We start from the raw sequence: 22,668 nt of genomic DNA, 5'->3' as shown, positions 1-22,668 counted from the left end.
GTTTAAAAATGTTTCCTAGAGATACCTAAACCTCAATAATGAATAATGAGCTCAATAATGAACGATCCCTCGCACTGAAAACGTGACATACACATTGCATATATATATAATATATTTGTATGTATATTTGATATACACACATCACGAATTAAACACACACACACACACACACATATATATATATATATATATATATATATATATATATATATATATATATATATATATATATATATATATATATATATATATATATATATATAAATCACACGCCTGCTACAAGCTATACCAGCTCTAAATCTCCCCTTCTCTCTCGCAGTAAAACCGGTGCGCTTGTCACCTGCTTACCACCCTTCCCTTCCCCTCCCCTTAACGTGTGACACCGTACGTTAAAAAATTAACAGTGTAATGTGGCGTAAAATTTGAAAATGACACAAGTCGTGTCGACCGCGGGCGGGGGCCTACAAGAGGAACTCATTTCGCCCTCCGCGCCGGGCTAGAGCGTTGTCCGCGACTCATCCTGGGCGAGACGGAGCAATTATTTTCTTCATGTTTACAAGAAAGCTAGCGACAAAAGGTAACGCTGTCTGTATGACGCTTGACTCCTGACGCGCGATTCCACTTAAAGACCGAATCAGGCTTTATCCTGTTTAAGAGATTTAGGATTAAGAAAAAAAAATGAAAAAAAATTATATAATAAAACTCAAGTTAAGTTAAATTTACCTATTATGTTGTTAAAATTCTTGAAATAAAAATTGCACACTTGAATAATAAAGGAAATACCCGATTATCGTGCAACGCTTAATGACGCGTGAAGAATGTGCACTTGTTTGAAAATTAAACAGAGTGGTTTTAATTTATTCTAGTGGCGAACCTCTGAGAAGCACAGACGTTGACGGCGGTTGTCAAGTCTTTTTTTTTTTCTGTCTTTTTTTTTTATACCTGGTGACTAGTTGGCGACTGCTTCAGATTTGGCTCAACGCACCCGTCACATGATCTTCATCGCTTGTCACCCCCCCCCCCCATCCTCTTCTTCCCCCACCTCTTCTCTTTGTGTCCCCCTCCCCTTCCCCCTCTTTCCCTCTCATCTCCTCCCGTCACCGCCGTGATTGTAACAATTTGTCTCCAACCAATCCCGACCCGGCCTTATCGCACATTTCGATCTCTGTTGATTGAATGGGCGTGGCCACGCCGACGGCTCCCCTCTTCATTAATCCCATTATGCCGCGTCCCCGACCAATCACGGCCTCTCCCCGCCGTTGACAGACGGCAAATCGCGAGGACAGTTATTATTTCGTGATTATCAAAGCGAATGACGGTAGGCGCCGAAGCGACGGATCGCATGCCTTTCAAAACTGTAGCAATCGCCAAACGGGGAGAGAGGAAAAATAGAAAAAAAAAAATTTCCCCGTGTTTAGAGAGCTAAAGGGACAGAACCCGTCGCTTATAACAAGGGAGAAAACAAACCAAGCGTTTTATTATTTCAACAAATTTCACCAGCGAGCAGGGTGTTCAGCGTTGACGATCACCTACGAACATTGCAATGGGATACATATTTCTCTAAATTTTCCAGCACTATTGACGCGAAGTTGGACAAGGAATCGAACTCACGACTAGCGGATGTTGTTGACTTTACAAGATGCAAACACCAAGGTTCATTGATTAGAGGTTTGGCGACGCGTACCAAGCGCAACGTATGCGGTGTTTGGTTTTAAAACACCCGATATCGGTGAAAAGGAACTTCACGAACGGATTTTAGTTACTGGAAAAATTGACTTGATTCTTTACGAAATGTTGAAAAACATGGAAAAGTTTTAATAAATTATTTTTTTATTATAAATATCATTTACATTTAATTTTGTGAAATGGTGAATTTTTCGTTTATCGGCCTGTGAAATTGTGGATATAAAATTTATTTTGCTGATATATTTTAACTATTTGCTTTGACAAAAAAACAAAGTGGTTATATATTTTTTTTTGTTTGTTCCGCTTTAAATAAAATACGAAAATTGTAACCATGGCAACAGACGACTCCTCCCTGCCTTCAAAGACATCCGGCTCCCCGTCCTCGGTGCCGTGCCTATCGCCCGGCCTTAACACAACGACGCCCAAATCCCCGGCGCCCAAACCTGCCTCGGCCGCCCCGGCGCCCTTAAAAAAATCCTCCTTCTCCATCAGTAGTATCTTAGGCGAGGATAAAACAGACTCGGGCGACCGGCGCGATAAGAACAGGGACGACAAGGACGAGGACGCCAGCGACAGGACTAAGGACAGCAGCAAGGAGGCCGTCGTGACCAGCATCTCAGATCTCTACCAGAGGTTCCAGCTCTACTCCGACCACGCCCGTCTGGCCCCGGGGCTGGCCTCCAGGGCGGCCAGTTACGGACTCTGGTACCCCTGGTACCCTGGTCTTATCGCCTCACAACATCCCGACGGTCTCATAGCCTCTCAGCATCCTGATGGTAAGTACACGGGCAATCTTGTCTTGTTTTTAGTCATTCTTAATCGCATTTACATTGTTAATGCCATAAACGGCGAATAGATTTTGGTAAAACATTATTTATATATATATATTATATATATATATATATATATATATATATATATATATATATATATATATATATATATATATTGTGTGTATGTATATATGGTTTAATCTTGCCTCGGTAGACAATGGATGCACCCTTGAAGTGGAATCCTTGGCGCACTCACGGGTGTAAAAATAAGAGATAGTGTGTTGCTAAAGTATCATGATAAGTCTCCCGATATTTAATGGTGTAGTTCAAATGAATTGTAACCTCTAGGTTTGTTATCAAAGTCTGTTGCAGAAGTTGCCGAACGGAAACCGGAGTTGGTATTCCTATAGCTTACATTAAGTTGTTATAATATACTGTAACATTATTGTAATATTTTATAATACTTTCATTAATTCGCAAAAATAAAAGAACCCGAAAATGCGTTAAACTAATTTTACTATCTTGGGGATTATATAAAAAAGTTGCTATTTCTATAAATTAAAAAAAAAAAAGTCCAATAATCGAGACTTAAATGAAAAGGTAATTGTTAGTAATTACATAACTTTAATTAAATATTTCCTGAAATTATAATCATGGAACTGACCCTACCAGGCCCTTTATCAGTAAAACCTCGCGTCCTTTCAATAGTCAAAGTTCACTTAATATTTTTGTACATTTAAATCAGGCTTTAAGTTGTATACATTACAGGTACTTGTAACTTTTATGTCTTATAATTCGTTTGGGGTATGTCGTTATCTTAGGTTAGATCATAAGGGCTAGGTGTGTTTTGGTTAGGTAATGCTGTCGCCGTTACATGTTTCACGGAATACTAGAAATTAGGTGTGGTTTAATTAAACTATCGCTTCTAAAGTAAGATGGAGAAATTTAAAAATGCCAAACGGATTGAGTATTTAAAATAAAAAATAACACAAAAAATATTCTTTGCTTACTACAATACTGTTAATTGTTAACTGTTAATCTAACCCTGACTCCATCCCTACAGTAAATCTAACCTTTACCCAGAACCACGGCCGAAATTCCGACTCTAACAGTAAAACCTACACAACCTTAGCCTTGATACACATCTGGATAGTCCAGTGGAAATATTTGTCAGAAGCGATTTACTTCATGAGACCGATGTTTATGCTTAATGTAATACATATATATTTGTAACTACTTTTATGCGATCTAAATTTGACTTATAGTTTATGCATATACCGTGTATATAACTTTTGATATATGATGTGCATATTTACTGTTATTTATTATATACTATGTCTTCTTGTAGTAACTGAATCAGTAAAATGTGCATTATATATATATATATATATATATATATATATATATATATATATATATATATATATATATATATATATATGTGTGTACAATTAGATATTAAACTAGTGTATAATTGCCAACTATCAACAACATTTTTGTCTTGTATAAGTGAGGTCGGCTAAATACCGAACCACGCGTGTTACTGCTGTATGTGTTTGTGTGAGTGTCCACAATTAACTAACAAGTTCTATATTGGTTGTTAAAAAATAGTCTAATAGATTGCTGCTTTTAGACATTAATTGTAGCACTTTAGCGTACCATTACAATTAGAATTTGATCTATATTTTAGTTTGGTAAACAATTTTTTTCGGAGGTACGGCATTAAAAAAATAAACACCTATGTAAATTTAGTGAAAAAAAAAGAAAATATTTAAATAATATTTTTGACTAAAATTGTCGGGTGTATTTCCCAATTATTGTTTTTATTATTGTTTTATTGTTGCTGTTGATATAGGCGGAAAAACGATGGTGTTGTTTTGCACTGTTCTTTAAGTTTTTTCCAGATTTCTTTTCAACTGGAACACGCCATCTTAAGCATGAAATTGTTTTAGAAATTAATCCCAGCCCTAACTATTTCAACTCCAACTAACGCATTGCGTCAGTTTAATTAATTAATCAAAATAATTAATTAAAATCTCGACAATATTATGTTTTTTTTAAAAATATTTTTCCAACGTTTAAGAGCGAAAAAGATTGAGTCTAATTAAATCTGTCTCTAATTAATTAAAACAACATTTTTAAAACTAAAAAAAAAATCATTATTGATTAACACAACTAAAATCTAAAAAAAAAAATGTAAACAAATACACTTTGTGTTTTTTTTATTAAAGAGTTAGGCCTACCTTTAAAGGCTAAAACTTCAACCATGAGAAACATTTCCCCTGATTTCTACAGTCTGTCGTAAAAAAAAAAAAAAAATTAAATGAAAGAGTAAAAAAAAAATCAATATTGAATACGGAGATAGCCATATTAAATATTTATAGAGCGAAACTCTTTCAATGCGAGCGATTATTGTGTAATTCGATACTACTTTACACGTTGAATGGACAGGTTGACATTTGAAGAAGGCTTCCCTATCTGTATTTTAATTGAATAGCATCATCCACCCCGGGCCTTGCGCATGTCATGACCGGGGGGCGTTTCCGTTGCAGGTTCGTTCAAGCAATTCATTAACTCCTTCAAAACTTCATAGAAAATATTTTTTTTTATTAAAAAAGATTAAGCAAAATGAAACGAAATAAATGTGAATTTTAAATTTAGGAAAAAAAAAAATTATGTTTGTTATAGACAATGACGATGTGATAAAGCGAAGAGGGAAAAAATATTCAAAGAGCGCCTCGGGTAATCAAATCGCCGAGCGCATAATAGGCCGGATTATTGACGACAATAAATAAGTAATGTTAATACGCAGAAATACGGTATCGGAAAACGAAAGGAAAATAGAGCTCTTCGGGGCGTGAAATTAATTATTTATCGCTCAAGATGGCCATTACAGAGATTCAGCGCTTCCATAACTTTTATTTATTTCAAACTAACTATAAACTGTTTTAATATTTTTTTTAAAGTCGTTCCCAGTTTGAAATTTATTGTTTTTTTCCTCTTTTCAAAAGGATTTAACGTTAGAAAAATTGATCAATTGATTAGAAATGTTTTGATTAATTCAATACAAATTTTTATTGTCTATATTTCCTACCGTACTTTAAACAAAAATTGAATGATTTAAAATTTAATTTTACACTATTTATGATTTTTTTAAAAATACGCTATTATGCACGGTTCTTTAAATATTTTAAAAGAATTTATATATTATTTTTTTTCAAAACGCTTTAATTTAACACCCATAGCCAATACATTCACATACACCCAACGCGTTCACACATGCGTACTCAACTCACTTTAAAATTAGAACATTAAGTCTTTCATATCAAACTTAAGAGGAAAGAGTCCAAAATACATAAAAGCATACTAAAGAGATGTGGGCAAGGGTAGGTAAGAGGCATCGGGGAAATACACACACATTTTATTATCAGTAATTAGTCTACTATCCTTCAAGATTAACCTACAACCATGATCAAAACCAAACTCAGATTAATCAATTAACCTAATAAGTCCTGATCACAATCGATACAATAATGAGACCAATTCATCTTGTAAGTAGTAATTAAACATTGTACTCAACAAAATATTTAGCAAATGAAAATTTATAAGCATGATCATTTCTTCATATATTTAACGGAACAAAAAATAAATGTTTAAATTTTTTTTTGGACTAATTGACATTTTCAGTCAAAATCGGACAATAAATGACATATTTAGTCAAAATCGGACAATAAATGAAGCATCAACAACAATTGATTTGGGACTTCCCTATCGTTACCTTATGCTAAACATATTTTACGGCCTTGAAAGATACTAAAACTGTTTTACCTTGTCAAGATAATTTAACAGATACTCTAGTATTCAAGAATATTATCTTGACAAGATACAGTCACTGATTCTCTAGTAAGTAAACTGTATTTTTGTCGAGATAATTTAACAGATACTCCAGTATTTACACTGTATCTTCTTGTCAAGATGCTGGCGCAGATACATTATTAAAACTAATATTTTGTCAAGGTAATGTCAAACATACTCCAATACTAAAACTGTATTATCTTTTAAAGATACGAGCACAGATAGTCTAGTATTAAAACGGTATTACCGTGTGAAGTTACAGACATACTTTAGTATTAAAGCTATTATCTTTTCAAGATAATTTAACAGATATTCTAGTATTAAAGCTGTATTATCTTGTCAAGATACTATCACATATACTCTGTATTATCCTGTCAAGATAATTGCTCAGGAACTCTAATATTTAAATGAAAGCAATGTTCAGATAATCGTGGTTACAATAACAACATACATACCTCTCGTAAACTTTACTCTTGAAGGTAACATACACGTCTATTGACTGACTTACCTTACTGACACTTTACACATGAAGGTAACATACACGTCTATTGACTGACTTACCTTACTTACACTTTACACATGAAGGTAACATACACGTCTATTGACTGACTTACCTTACTGACACTTTACACATGAAGGTAACACACACACACACACACACACACACACACACACATGTGCTATGACTAAAGTTTTGTACACATTTCGACTGCTGTTGGAATAATTAGCCATCTGTAATTGTTTGTGAAAATAATGTTAGATATCCTTATTGTAAAGGTTCTTTCAACAACAACGTTTTCCCTAATTCAATAAAACATTTTTAAAAAATCATATTGCAATTTGTTGAATTCAATTATTACAGTAGTTTAACTACAAAACAAACATTTGAAACCTATAAAACAATGCGTTTTTAAACTCACATTCAATACAACAATGCATTACAAACTTTAAAAATAAAAGATTAGTTCTCTAACAATATGTATGAGATTTCACGAGCCACCATCTGCGCTACTGAATGTGTGCATTGATAATAATCTTAATTGCTGTTGTGTGGTGCTTCTAAGTATGCCGACGGACATATTAAATACACATTTTAATGCCCCTTACCCTAATCCCCGCACTAGTCCTTACTCACAAATCAAAAACCTAACCCTAACCATAAAGATACAACCATTTAAAAGAACAAAAACAACCCATGTTCCAATTATTCCATGTCTTGCGAGCTTTTATAAAAGAAACCATTTTAGTTTCGTATCTTTTGCATGCAAATCTTGTCCAATGGAATAGCACAGGTTATATTTTCGCAAACCGATCCCCTACACAACTCGCGCGAGATTTTACGCGAAAATCTAGAAACTTTGGTGTTCAATTTCAAGTTTTTCATTTCCCCACTGCAAACCAACTCGAAGCAACGGGAAAAAACCTTTGTTAAAAAAAGTTAATAACGAGATCCGCTATACTAAAGCGTTGTGGGAATATCAATTTAAAAAGTAAAATCTAAAATATGGAATATTTAACTCGAAGACTAGATCGTGTTCTTTGAGGTAGAAATCAATAGAATATGCCAGTGATTTTAAAGATGCGTTGAAATCCATCTACGCAGTGGTTCTAAGTTATTTTTCTTGATGTACACTGTGCTTTAATTTGGTCTTTTGCAAACATTCCTTGTTTTACGATGTGCTTTGGTTGTGTCTAGTACAGTTCCACTTCAAAACAAATTCAGGTTAGGGTTAATGTTTACAATTGGTGTTTACTAGTATCACATATTTTAGTAGAGGTAAATTACAACAATACCATATTTAAATACATTGCATATTTATAATTTAAAAAAAAACCAACAATAAATAAATATGAATTTTATTTTTTCTTCAAGTTTTCTTTTGATTAAAGATTCGTTTTGTCAACAAATACATCTAATATAATATTTAAATTCTTTTAAGGATAATTTCGGACCAAATATTCTTTTCGTTCTAGTTTTCTTTTGGTCAAATATTCTTTTTCGTTAACTATTAATTTTAGTGTAACATTCCGACTTAAGATTTCATTAGGTCCAAAAATTTCTTAACTCAAAAAAAAAAAAAAGAAAAAAAATTAAAGATCGTTTTTAGTCCAATTAACGGTTAAGACCAATCCTTTTGAACGGAGTATTTTTGTTTTCCTTTGTTAAAGAATACTTCCGGTGCTGGATTAGTTTTGCGCCTTACGGTATTTGGGTCGATGGTTGCAGATTTTTGAGAAGCCCTGGTCTAGAGCGGCCCTGACACAATAGTGCTGTTGGCACGACGGAAACACTAGTGTCCCGTTACGGTAAAACATGCAGTTAATTACACCCCATTAATTATGCACGAGCTAAAAATAATATTTTATCTTTCATTTCATGATTGTTATTGTCACTTTTGAAATGCGCGCGTGTGTGTGTGTGTGTGGGGGGGGGGGGATAACTGAGGGAAGGAGACACACAGAGTGAGGGAGGGAGGGGAGGTAGTCACTCACCGATTGAGGCAGTAAGACACATACACACATAGTGAGGGAGGGATGGGCAATAGACTGGGCGAGGGAGAAGAGAAGAAGAGACACACTCATACACGGAGGAGAGAGGGAGGGACACACTCATAGACGGAGGAGAGAGGGAGGGACACCCATAAACTGAGGGAGAGGGAGAGACACATAGAGGGAGAGGAGAGGATGAGAAACACTCATTGGCCAAGAGAGGGCGATGGAGACACACTCTAAGACTGAGGAGGGTGGGAGGGGCAGATGGATTTTTAGCAGTTACAGGTATGTTGCGCAATAGTTGTTACATTTTTAAAAAATACAACCTTATTGCACTTTGATTTTTAAAAAATAATATTGTTCAATTCAAGCGTTGTCTAATCTAAAACATGCGAGAGAGTGTTTTTAAAAAAAATATGTTTGGCTTTAATTTATAATAAACTGCTAATTAAATGTAACTTTGTATCTCATTACTGAACATGCATGCCAGGATTATGAAACAAACTTTCTCGTACTATAAATGGGTTACATGAAATATATTTAAATGCACCATTAGCAACTATTTTATGACCTTACCGCTTTGTAGTCGTATATTTGGCGTCCCACTAACTAGGACATTAGGGACGGTGAGGTCGAATGATAGAGCATTCAACAGCTAACTCATAAGTCTAGAGTTCGAATCCGCGTTGAAGACCGCAGAATGTCACTGAGTCCACCGAACTCTGATAAGTTTGTGACTCACTTTAGGGAAAGTAAAGGTGACTGGGCATACTGCTGACCACACTATCCCTTTCTTTTGCCAAAGCCACTGAATCAGAACTCTACTTCACTATGGGACGGAGTGGCCTAGCGGTAGAGAGCTGGACTGCTAACCCGTAAAGTCTCTAGTTCGAATCCGGGATTAAATCAGTAGACCGTCCCTGAGTTCACCCAACTCTGATGGGTACCTTACTCACGTTAGGGAAAGTAAAGGCGGCTGGGCATAGTGCTGACTACACTATCTCTTCATATGAAGATGTCACAGAAACAAGTGAACTCTACTTCACTTGCACTATAGACCGTCAGGTTTGAAAAGGGAACTTTACTTTTTACTACTTCACTTGCCACATGGATCATCAGACTTAAAAGAGAACTTTTACTTTTATCCACTGGATACATGCCTAAGACAAGACAAGCGCTTTTCAAGCAACTCGATTAACGATGTATGCGATATTATTGTTAGATACAGTGTGCATCCATACACATACAAGTTTTATACAATTTCCCCAGACTAGCTTTTGAATCCACGTCATACTACTGCACCTGTTTTTGTTTATTTCACTACTCCTAAGTTGGATAACCCAGCAGTATAAAAACCCAACTGCTTAAAACATCGATCACAACATGTTAGCAATTCTAAAAGGTCAAACGGCGGATACGGAAAAAGCAGGCACAATCGTTATCAACATAACGAAACAAAACACAATACACACAATCATACCTATGTTAAACCAAATGAAAGATTTGTAACCTGTCTTACCTCTCGCTGTGACCTTTCATGGAGGTTTACTTAACTCTTAGGTTTGTCGGGGCAATTATCTGTAATGATAGTTTACATGGCACTCGGTAGGACTGTACGAGCCGGTAGCGTTAGGGTTAATCTTGCAGTGTGCTATTAATAGATGTCAAATCGTGACCGTGGCCTCTGGTTTTTTTCTCGTGCGGTGAGTGTAAGCTTACATCACAATCTTCCTTTTATTGATGTCTGGTGTAAGCTTACATCACAATCTTCCTTTTACTGATGTCTGGTGTAAGCTTACATCACAATCTTCCTTTTATTGATGTCTAGTGTAAGCTTACATCACAATCTTCCTTTAATTGACGTCTGGTGTAAGCTTACATCACAATCTTCCTTTTATTGATGTCTAGTGTAAGCTTACATCACAATCTTCCTTTTATTGATGTCTGGTGTAAGCTTACATCACAATCTTCCTTTTATTGATGTTTAGTGTAAGCTTACATCACAACCTTCCTTTTATTGATGTCTGGTGTAAGCTTACATCACAATCTTCCTTTTATTGATGTCTGGTGTAAGCTTACATCACAATCTTCCTTTTATTGATGTCTGGTGTAAGCTTACATCACAATCTCTCTTTTTTTATTTCTAGTGTAAGCTTCTATCACAATCTTTCTTTTATTGACGTCTAAGCTTACATCACAATCTTTCTTTTATTGACGTCTAAGTTTCTATCACAATCTTCCTTTTATGATTCTTTTTTATCTTCCTTATCTTTCTTATGATTCTTGACGTTTAATGTAAATTTTCAAAACAATCTTTCTTTTATTGACTTCTAAGTTTCCATCACAATCTTTTTTTTATTGACGTCTAATGTAAGATTTCATCACAATCTTCCTTTTATTGACTTCTAAGTTTCCATCACAATCTTTCTTTTATTGACGTCCTATGTCGCTGCCCACATATAAAGAATGCTGGAATATTTGAAGGGTCTACTGGCGAGTCTCCAGGCGATCCCTGTGTAACTTTTTACAAGCCGCTAGCGTTGAAATGGTTAGGTTTAGAGTTATCATGAAGGTTAGGGATCCAATCTACTGTAAGACTGATGATGTAAACTTGGCTATGGCTAACATCATGACGGTAACTATACTAACAGTCCTGTCGAATAACATACACATACATACCTCTGTTGAGTAATATATACATAACAATCTCATCCGTATAACATATGTGTACATACCTTGGATGAGCTCTTGATTAAAACAAAATTACAGTTGATTTAAATGCTACACTGGGTCTATCTCTGAGTCGTTCACCAAAGATACACTGGTCATGTTTTTTAGAGCTGCACCTTAAGATGAATAGAGCCTTTAGATAGTTGAACTCAATACTTACAGATTCAAAGCTTTATTTAATTAGGGATGTCAATTACAATAAACATTATATGTACACATATACATTATATATATATATATATATATATATATATATATATATATATATATATATATATATATATATTTATTTATTTATTTATTTATATATATAACAGGCAATACAAATCCTATTGATTTTAAAATTAATGTTTTACAGCGAGATTTAACTTAATTTTTGAATCGAACTATTTTTTATAACGAATAGCTTAATAATTCAGCAGTTCTCTTTTTGTATGCCAGAAAGTTTTGTTTATCTTCTGCGCTGTGGCGGTGGCTTCACGGCGGCCTGGACTTTATCTCTGTTTTTCGTCCACTCCTTAAGACGTGCTTCTCTCATGCACACCCATCCTCTCCTTAAGACGTGCTTCTCTCATGCACACCCATCCTTTGATGGTTAGGGCTGGGGGATTAAGGGAAGGTCTACTGACGAGACTCCGGATTCGAATTTGAGACTTTAGGGTTGGCATTCTAGTGCTCTACTGCTAGGTCATCGCCGTCATGGGTCACCCCAGCTCTGCTGGGTACCTAAGTCATGTTGGAGAAAGTAAAGACAGCTGGGCGAAGTGATGACCACACTGTCCCTTCATATGCCGAGTTCACAAAATCAGGTGAACTCTACTTCACTTGCTCCATGGCCCGACAAGTTCGAAAAGGGAATAATTTTTTTTTTAAATAGATAGAATATTTCCTAAAACTCACTTTTATACAAAGATTATTTCATGTAATATATACCTAGAGTATTTCATCAAATGCTACATACAATTATAGAGCTTGTTTATTTCTTTTGATACAGATATATAGCAGAAATATATCAGTTTTTCTGTTATCACCGATAATGTCACCACCGAACCCTGTTATAATTTTACATCAGCATTTCAAAACAACACCTAGTTAAAAAACAATTAGTGAACTCGCGAGTTTGTTAAAAATAGTAAGCGAGTTAGTTTTTTTTTTTTTTTTAAAGTCAAATTCTTCAACATAACCACTTATATCGATTAAATACACCAAGACTAACAGTATCCGCGTAATAACCTCTACTAACCTCTACCTAACAATTTTCTCGATTTGAACTTTGACTTTCTACCCCCCCCCCCCCCATCTCCCAACACCGCACCATCTAGTGTTATTATATAACTGACGATAACCCCCTCACGTTTCTACCATTCACCATCTCCCACTACTAACACCACATTAAAAAAAAAAAACCTCGGTCTCACCGTCGATAAAAAAAAACTCTTGAAAAATTCAATACCCTCCTCTTTAAAATTCAACTCGTCCAAACAAGCTCTCAACGACGCCGTCTCCACCGCCGCCATCTTCCACGCCCTAGGTAGATTTCCGCTCCCAGTTAAACCACAAAGCTACCTTTGATCTACCGCTGAAAAAAAAACCAACAAAAAACATCCAACCCATCTTTTTTTTAAACCCCCCATCCCACCCCCATCCTTACTTGTTATATCTTAGATCGTGAATTTCTCACCAATCAAACAATGACTAAAAATAATTTTTAAGCACATAGTCGGCGCGCAGAACACGAGATATTTAGTACTGGCATCGTCCCATTCATCATACACAGCTGGTAATTATACTTCGCCGGTATCGATATTACCCTCCCGGGCGCTTCCAAGTATCAATGCATCGGCCATAGGGACAAGCACTAACAACCTATTTTCTAATAGGCGCCCTCCGCTCTAATGAATAGTTCCAGCCTCGGTTTACAGTTACGTTTTAAGCATGAGTTATGGCAGCGGTTCTCGAGATTTGAACCGGTGACTCCCAATCAATACTTTAAAACTGAAGGTAAAAAAACAACTAGAATTGGATGATTATGCGTAGAAAAAATTACTAGAGAAAATCGATCCGCGGAAGAAATTTTAATTGTTAAAATTGCTAAAATTAATAGGAATATACCGGGATGAAGAGGATAAAAAAGTAATTAGGAAATCAATTTTGTTGAGTAAAGCTTTAGTAGTAGTCTTTGTAAACGTGTTGATCGAGATTTCGTTCCGGTAGACTGGTATGTAAATACAGCGTTAGTGCTGCAGTTTGATAAGGGCAGTATAATATGTGATAGTTACCTGATGCTCATACAATTTGTATGGTGTAAATAAGACTGTCTTATATATAGGATAAAGTAGATAGGAGTTTAAGTAAATAGATATTTAATTTTTTTTTGTCTATAGAGTATGCGAGGTACTGAATAGAGCTGGGTGTGCTCAGTTTTTCACTCTGTCGTATAACTTCATTAAAATAGAGGCTGTCACTTAAACCACCACCTACCTTTCACGTGCATAAGCTTATGTAAATTACGGATGGTGAGATTATCATTTGGACAATACGGGTGGTGATATTATTATTAGGACATCTTAGCTAATGACGTTAGTATATGGACATTATTGGTGATGAATAAATTTGAAATAGTAGAAAATATTCTAATCTAATTACTATTACCTTAAGCACGAAATCTTGAAATAAATATAACAGATTCGTGGAAAAAAAAACGTATTTAAAATGGCTGTCAAAATTATAATGAATTGCTCTTGATCGAAACCGTGCTCATTACATTCAGTGTTTCTTCCAGACTTTTTTCTCCGGGGGGGCACTTGAAATCTTCGGGGGGGGGGGGGCGGTAAACTTTCTTCGGGGGGGCGGACACTGTTAAAAGTATATATTTTCTATATAAATTATATAAATTTCATTTCGTTCGGGGGGGCGGTAAAAAATTTTCGGGGGGGCTTCGCCCCCCCGAAGAGATGCCTGGAAGAAACTCTGATTACATTTTATTTCGATGATTTCTTAAAATGTAATTGGATTGCAGATTAATTAAATTTGCCCATACTGTTAGCTGCAGTCTTTTTCAGTGCTCTGGCGACTTCATTTCCGCAAGGTTATATTCGTTGAATTGTTTCTATTCGGTTGTATTCGGTCATGTTCGGTTGTATTCGGCCGCTTTCGGTTGTGTTCGGTTGTATTTGAGACATGTTCATCTATGTTAGGGCGTGTTCGGATGTGTTCGGTCGTGTTCGGCCAAGATATTTCATGCTCGGCTATAAAAAATATATTCGGAAGTGTTCACATGTATATGCATACGTTTGTGTTCAAAGCAAGCAAATATCAGCATACTACGTTAGTTAAAAAAGAAAACAACAACATTCAACTTTCCATAAACAACAGTCTAACCTTCAACAAACGTTTTAACAATCATTGCAAGTAGTCTTATCTGCGTTGAACTAACACTTAATAATATTGCTTAAACAATCAAAGAAAGAATCTCAATAATCAATAAATCGACTTAAAAGAAGAGGCTCTTATCGTGATTTCTCCGAAGGAAGGGGTTTGTATTTAATGTGGTGGAACATGATATAAACTAGTTTTTTTCTGTGGGATTTAATAAATAGATCGAGGAAAAAAAATTGCAATAGGGCGGAACTAATCAATATTTTTCGCTTCAGTTAGCTTGATGAAAATAATACATTAAAAGTAAAACGTGAGATATAAATAGAAATAGTATGTAAATTTAAAAACAAAAAAAAACCAGTTGTAATATGTTAGTGAGGTCTGTTGTTTTCAAGACATTTACTGATCAGAATATTGAATTGATTGTATATTATTGTATCTCTTATCATAGTTATGGTATCTACTTTTCTAAGTTTTAGAAAAAATATCTGATGAAATAAAACAGCACATTAATAACCTTCGTATTTACGTCCATTAATTGTAAACAATTTGTATAATGAGTTCCTACTATGGATGTTTTAAACAATTTTTTAAACTGCCCGTGCACATAGCAACACGCTGAGAATGTTTTCAAGTGAACTTTTAATTCTTCAACCACACATAAACAGGGTGATAGCTACAGTTTTTCTTACAGACATTTTTCTCTGGGGGAGGGGGGGGACTTGCTTTTCGAGGGAGAGGGGACACTTAAAACTCCAGTGGGGATGCACTTCTTCCGTTTGGGGGGGGGGGGGGGGGGGGGAGGGCGGACAGTGGTTAAAGTACATATCTATTTTATTTATATTTTTATTTCTTCTATTTCGTCCTGGAAAGTGTGGAGGTGGGGAGGGGGGGGGGCAGATCACCTCCTCTTCCACCCCGGATAAATGCCTGAAAGAAACCCTGATTGCCGTGTACTTGAAAGAGTTGAAAAAAAAAACACCTGCGCGATTGCGGGCATTAGACGGGCGCTAAGTGACAGTTCTCGGCACCGATCTAAGAAATTGGCAGCGATTTACCTCCAATCCCCTACCGCAATCATGCCCCTCTTACCCCATTAGCCCAATCATCCTCCACAATCACTTTCACACGTACCTACACTTTAATGCTCAAATGTCGCTATCATCCCCGTGCCCTGGGTAATGCTCCCCACGCGATACGACTTCCCTGGTTTACTTCATTTCAACGCCCAGAAATTTTCAAATCGAACAATTTGCGGTTCAATTCGCTATTACCCGAACTACAACGAGTATCGTTTTTTTTTTCTCAAGAGATCAACTTTTCTTTCTCATTTTTGAAAATTTTCACCCAACTCAAAGAACAATTTCTTACACGTACTGATTTTTTTTCGCCTTTAGAGTTTCTAGACTAGTGTGTAAATTGTCCTTGAATTGGGCGTTATTATTTTCTTCAAGGATTCTCGCGGTAATTCCTCCCCCGTCGTTTGCCCGGGGGTCGGGATGACAACGTGTGTGAGAGTCTTCAGGGGTGGGGAAGGAGGGGGAGGTAATAGCCATTGATCCGGCAAATTCCACCTAAGTATGATATTGCGATAAAAAAAATAAGGGCTTTGAATAACACCCTGGACGATTACATCAGAAATGATAGCGAGGTCTTCAGCCAATCGATGGACAAGGATCAGATGACAGACCTCGATCGCACGCGCTCTGGAGGCTGGCCCCGCCCATCAATAATTTTGCAAGCACGGATATTTTTTTGTTTTTACACATTGCTCACGAAGAAGCATGATATTTCGGGTTTAAGAAGAAGCATGCTATTTCGGGTTTAAGAAGAAGCATGGTATTTCGGAGTATATTGTGGTTATTTCATTACGGTTCAATGTCAATTTTTAAATAACACACACATTACTTTACTATTAACAACAAATAGTATTTTACTTTTTTTAGAATGTTCTCCCTACTTGATAAACATCGTTGTAAATTTGAGGCAAAGTATTTAACAACTTCATTATACAATTTAAATAAGTAAAAAAAAATGAACTATTCTTAAGAACAGCAAAAATCAAGGGATTTAGACATTTAAAGGGGAACAGAACATTATGATAAAATCAAATTACCCAAATAGCACCATGGGTTAAGGACGATCGATTAATTGATTAATTGATTGATTAATTGAGGTGAGCAGAAATATAAAGGAAGATCTGAAGGACGGTTGTTCAACAAGAATAATAACAAAAACCGCAGTAAGATTTTCATATGTTAACTAGATCTGGTCCCCTTGACTCGGTTGTTATTTCCAATATGCGACTAATTACGCCTGAACGGGGCTGGTAATTAAACACTTGGATTTAATTGGGAAGCCAGGCAAGCGCTCCGTCTGTCTGGCAACAAAAGGAATCCTGACACTGGGGTCATTGACTCCCCAGTCTCGAGGGCTTACGTGGGCGGGTGTGCGTTAGGTAATAGCGTGTCACGCTTGATCGCACACGCGGTGATGGAAGCTTAGTGCCGGCAGGGATTTGCCGTGGCAGGTAATTCGTGGTCTGACATGGACTTACAGGTAATTCGTGGTCTGATACGGACTTACAGGTAAGACATGGACAACATGGAATTATAGGTAATTTATTGACATTAACTTACTGGTAATACATGGACGGCAATAACTTACAGGTAAATCATGGACGACATAGACTTACAGGTATTCCATAGACGACATAGACTTACAGGTATTCCATAGACGACATAGACTTACAGGTATTTCATAGACGACATAGACTTATTAGACAGATTTGACTACCCATAAGCCTCATGTCATTTAACCCATATCACTACCCCATAGATCCCGTGTTATTTAGCCACATACGTTAATTATCACCTGTAGTAAATAGATTTAGTTAATCACTGTGAACATATGTTAGAAGTTCTGAAGTCTGCGTGTCACAGACCAATTAGAGATAATGCATGGAGGAAGCGTGCCCCTCCCCCTTTAACAAGAGATTTGATCCGCCTAGTCAGATTGTAGTTCCATAGTTTTTATAAGAGCTTACGCCTTTGCTTTATCTCTATCCCCGGCATAAAAATCATGGTTTTATAGCGCATGTCTGAGCATGTTGTACATTAACTAGCGGTGACAAAACATGCTGTTAGAGACCTTGAGATTTGGGTGATCTGCTTGTTTTGTTAGTGTGTGTATGAATACTTACCTGTAGATTATTAAAAAAAAATGTAGTAAATAAAATTATGAATACGTTATCGACACTAAACCTATAGCATTTTTAAAAATGTAAATGATGGGAATTAGTTTCTAAAACGTGAGGATTAACTCCTTTCTTAAACTAACGACCGATACTGTAATGCAAACAAGTTGAAAAACTAAGTTACCCTTGAACATGTGACAACAAATGCTCATTACTAATGATCCTTTATGCAAATAATTTGAAGGGTTTACATGTATAATATCATTGAGAATATGGGAGCATTTGATTACAATATTAAATTTTAGTAGAATTGGATAGTGCTTTACATGCAAAGAATTTGAAGAGTTTACATGTATATTATCATTGAGCATATGGGAGCATTTGATTACAACATTATCCTAGAGCTGGATAGTGCCCTACAAGTAAATAATTTGTAGAGCTCACTGTTATGGTATATTATATTACCCTTGAACACTTTGGTTGCCTTTGATTAATATATTATACATGGATATGCTCCTGCATGCAAAGAATTTGAAGAACTTACAAATATACTATCGTTGAGAAAATTGAAGCCTTTGCTCTTCATTTGATTATCGTAAAGTGTTATACACGCAAACAATATAAAGAGCTGGCAGTATTTTATTAATAAACATGATTATACTATCCTAGATCGATGCGGGCATATATAAAACCTTACAATTGTATTTTATTTTATATCCACAGGCTCACACCCCCTGGGGCCTAGGATGCGACCCCCCTCACCAAAGGCGTCCTCTTCCCCCCTCTCCTCCAGGGGCGGAAGTCCCGAGCCCCACCACCACGAGTTTCTCGAGGACCGGGGTAGCGAGCGAGCCTGCTCCCCCTCCTTTAAGCGCCCCGCCGCCGACATGTACGACTCGGCTGACGACGACAACGACAGCAATAGAGGCGGAGGGAAGGAGGACAGCAATAACAGCAAAGACGACAGTGATGATGAGGAGAGGAGGAAACAGAGGAAAAAGAAAACGAGGACTGTGTTCTCTAGAAGTCAGGTAGGTCATTGCTGATAATTCTAGTACCTACCTTAGACTCACACACCTGACCCACACGTCTATACACACCTGACACACTCGTTTCAATAGGCCCCACACACCTGATCAACCCACCTGAGCTACCGACATGACCAACCCACCTGACCTCCACAACTGACCCCCACACCTGCCCCTCACACATGACCCCCACACCTGACCACCACACCTAACCCACATACCTGACCCACACCTGACTCCCTCACCTGACCCCCACACCTGATCCCCACACCTGACCCCCACACCTGACCCCCACACCCAACCCCCCACACCTGACCCTCCACACCTGACCCCCACACCTGACCCTCCACACCTGACCCCCACACCTGACCCCACATCGGACCCCCACATCTGACCCCACATCCAACCCCCACATCTGACCCCCACACCTGACCCCCACACCCAACCCCCACACCTGAACCCTACACTTGACCCCCACACCCAACCCCCACACCTAACCCCCACACCTGACCCCCACACCTGACCCTACACCTGACTCCCCCCACACCTGACTCCCCCCCCCCCACACCTGACTCCCCCCCACACCTGACTCCCCCCACACCTGACTCCCACACCTGACCCCACACCTGACCCCCACACCTGACCCCCACACCTGACCCAAACGTTTCCTCTGCCTGCAGGTGTTCCAACTGGAGTCTACATTCGACATGAAGCGGTACCTGTCTAGCTCTGAGAGGGCGGGGCTGGCAGCGACCCTACACCTGACTGAAACACAGGTGAGTCACGCTTACCTTGATAACGTCTTCAGTTTTGTCATTCAGAATGACAGTGTCATTGGTCACTGAAAGTGACCGTATTATTTTGTCATGGATCTTTGGCAGTGTCATTTGTCTGTGAACATTAGACAGTGTCATTTGTCAGTGTCCTTTGGCAGTGTCATCATGTCAATGAACATTGACACTGACATATTTCAGTGAACAATGGACAGTGCCACTATGTAACAGACAGTGTCGTTTTGTCACTGAGCGTTGACAGTGTCATTTGTCAATTACCTTTGACTTTGTTATTGGTTAGTGACCTTTGGTAGTGTTATTTTGTCAATAAATGTTACTGATAATGTCATTGCCACTGACATTTGGCAGGGCCATTTTGTCAAGAAACTTTACAAAATTGGACAGTGTCATTTTGTCACCTTACGTCGATGATGTCATTTTGTCTTAAAAAATAATTTGACACCGTGTAGGCTATAGTTTGTCATTGTCATTATGTCATCAGACTTTGGAAGAGTCATTTTGTCACTAAATTTTGGCATATTCGAACTCTCACCAAAATTCACAATGTCTTTCGTCAAATTATGTACCTATCTTACCAACTTGTCATTATCACACAGCAAATCGAATTCCACGATATTAATATTCCGCAAACAATAATTAACACGAACTTTAATTCACGAATGTGATTATCTTTGACTACAAGCAACTTAATTTTTCCCACATATTTTATTACATAATAAATGTCTCATAAAACACATTTAAAAATGTTAAGTGATATGATAATGTTACCTAATGTATGAACTTTTAAAACGTATAGTTACATCTATAGCTCTCTTATTGTGAAATGTATATAAAATTAGGCATTGAATATTGTCGAAGATTTATTACTTCAGAATAAAACCATCACTGTTTCTTAGTTAATATTGACCTACTTAATACTGGCTTAGTTAAAATGATCATTCCAGATACTAGTTTCATATTTAATGTTGCTTAAAATAATTACAATTAATCGGGATTATCCTGGTGTAATTATTAGAATTAGTATTGAATGTACTTTATATTAAGCTACTCAAAATGGTTCTAGTTCATTGTCACCTACTTTATGTTGACCTAGTTGATATAGTGTTTATTTCGCATGACCTAGTTAATATCGTTCACGAAGAATGAGACCTAGTTAATGTTGTCATTGTTTCCTATGACCAAGTTGATACTTTTGACATTTATTGTGATGTACTTACAATTATCCTGTTGTATAAAAAAGAAAATTTCCCTTTTTTTTAACACGATGGCTTACGATGACTCTGAAGTAGAGCTCACCTTTTTTTAAAACCTGGTGCCCTTAAAGTAGAGTTCCCCTGTTTCTGTGACCTCTGCATAAGAAAAGATATTGTGGTCAGCACTATACTTAGCCGGGGACGGAACTCGGAAGAGAGCTAGACTGCTAATCCGAGATTCTCGAGTTCGAATTCGGGTTCCAATCAGTGGAAAGTCCCTGAGTCCACCCAGCTCTTTATGGGTACCTAACTTTCGTTAGGAGAACAAAAGCGGCTAACCACACTATCTGTTCATATGTCTTGGACACGAAGGGGAATGATAAGAAGAAGGAGACCATACATAGCTGCCTTTACTTTCCCTAACATAAGTAATGGTTTACATAAGTAATGTACCCATCATAGCTTGGAGACTCAAAAATGATTTACTGACTTGAACTCGTATTCGAACTCGAGACTTCCGGGTTAGCAGTCCAGAGCCCCACCACTATTATTATTATTATTATTATGAGCAATGTATATTGTGTTCTTAAACTAGACAGAATCTTGAGAAAACAACTTTTGGTTTTTATTTCAGGTGAAGATTTGGTTCCAGAACCGTCGAAATAAATGGAAGCGTCAGCTGGCCGCCGAGATGGAGGCGGCCAACCTCTCCCAGAGGGCGTCACACCGCATGGTGCGCGTCCCCGTGCTCTACCACGAGAACAACTTCCCCCCGCCCCACACCCGCCCCGACTCCCTCCACTCGGGCAGCTCGCCCCCCATCAATCCGTCCTTGTCGTCCTCGCTCTCCTCCCCCCTCCCCTCCACCCTCACCTCCTCCCTGAGCCCCCTGTGCTACCCCCACCACTACCCTCACATCTCCTCCCTACGGTCCCTCCACGGGGCCGTCTGATCACGTGACAGACACCAAATTAACCCCCCCCCCCCTATCCTAATGTGATATGTGGCCCCTGTGATGCCGCTATTTCTACAATAAAATTACACCCCACCTTCCCCCCCCCCCTTCCTTTAACAGTGCAATTAATCCATTTGTAAATACCCAAACAAAACAACTCAAAGGATTTGATGAGCTAAAAATAGAATGTAAACTGTGCTATTTATACATCGGGAATTCCCACTTTCCAACAATTGAGTACGCTATGAACTATGAAAAGACATTCTCACACAATGATTTACATACTTGGAGCACTTCAATGGATAAGCTGAAGTTTATCATTTGTTAAAAAAAAACAATGCCAATAAATGACGAATAAGAAAGCTACGAAGTAAACATATTAAACTTGATGTTTTAAAAAAATGGAACTGCAATACACAAATTGGTGAAAAGTTGTGAAAGAATGCCGTTCATGTAATGTTTTTTTTATCTCTATCTACCTGTATATAAAAAAATTGTACCTATACATTATGTATACATAAATGTTAATGTCTGTACTTATGAAAACATACCAAAGATATACCATTAATTTTTATTATATAATAATT

At 37.3% G+C, this 22,668-nt stretch overlaps 1 protein-coding gene across 1 annotated transcript; it reads left to right on the top strand.

Moving 5' to 3' along the window:
• Positions 1–1,382: 1,382 nt before the first annotated feature.
• Positions 1,383–22,078, top strand: LOC131954921 (homeobox protein HMX3). Its single transcript, XM_059318767.1, has 4 exons — positions 1,383–2,462; positions 18,835–19,142; positions 19,820–19,915; positions 21,761–22,078. The coding sequence occupies exons 1-4, from the start codon at positions 2,018–2,020 to the stop codon at positions 22,076–22,078; spliced, it is 1,167 nt and encodes a 388-aa protein (XP_059174750.1). The 5' UTR covers positions 1,383–2,017.
• The last annotated feature ends 590 nt before the right edge of the window (positions 22,079–22,668 follow it).

This window comes from Physella acuta, unplaced genomic scaffold (genome assembly GCF_028476545.2).
Source record: "Physella acuta isolate Inbredline_101_S28 unplaced genomic scaffold, ASM2847654v3 ptg001040l, whole genome shotgun sequence".
NCBI classification, from domain to species: domain Eukaryota; kingdom Metazoa; phylum Mollusca; class Gastropoda; family Physidae; genus Physella; species Physella acuta.
This window is presented reverse-complemented; position numbering and strand designations above follow the sequence as displayed.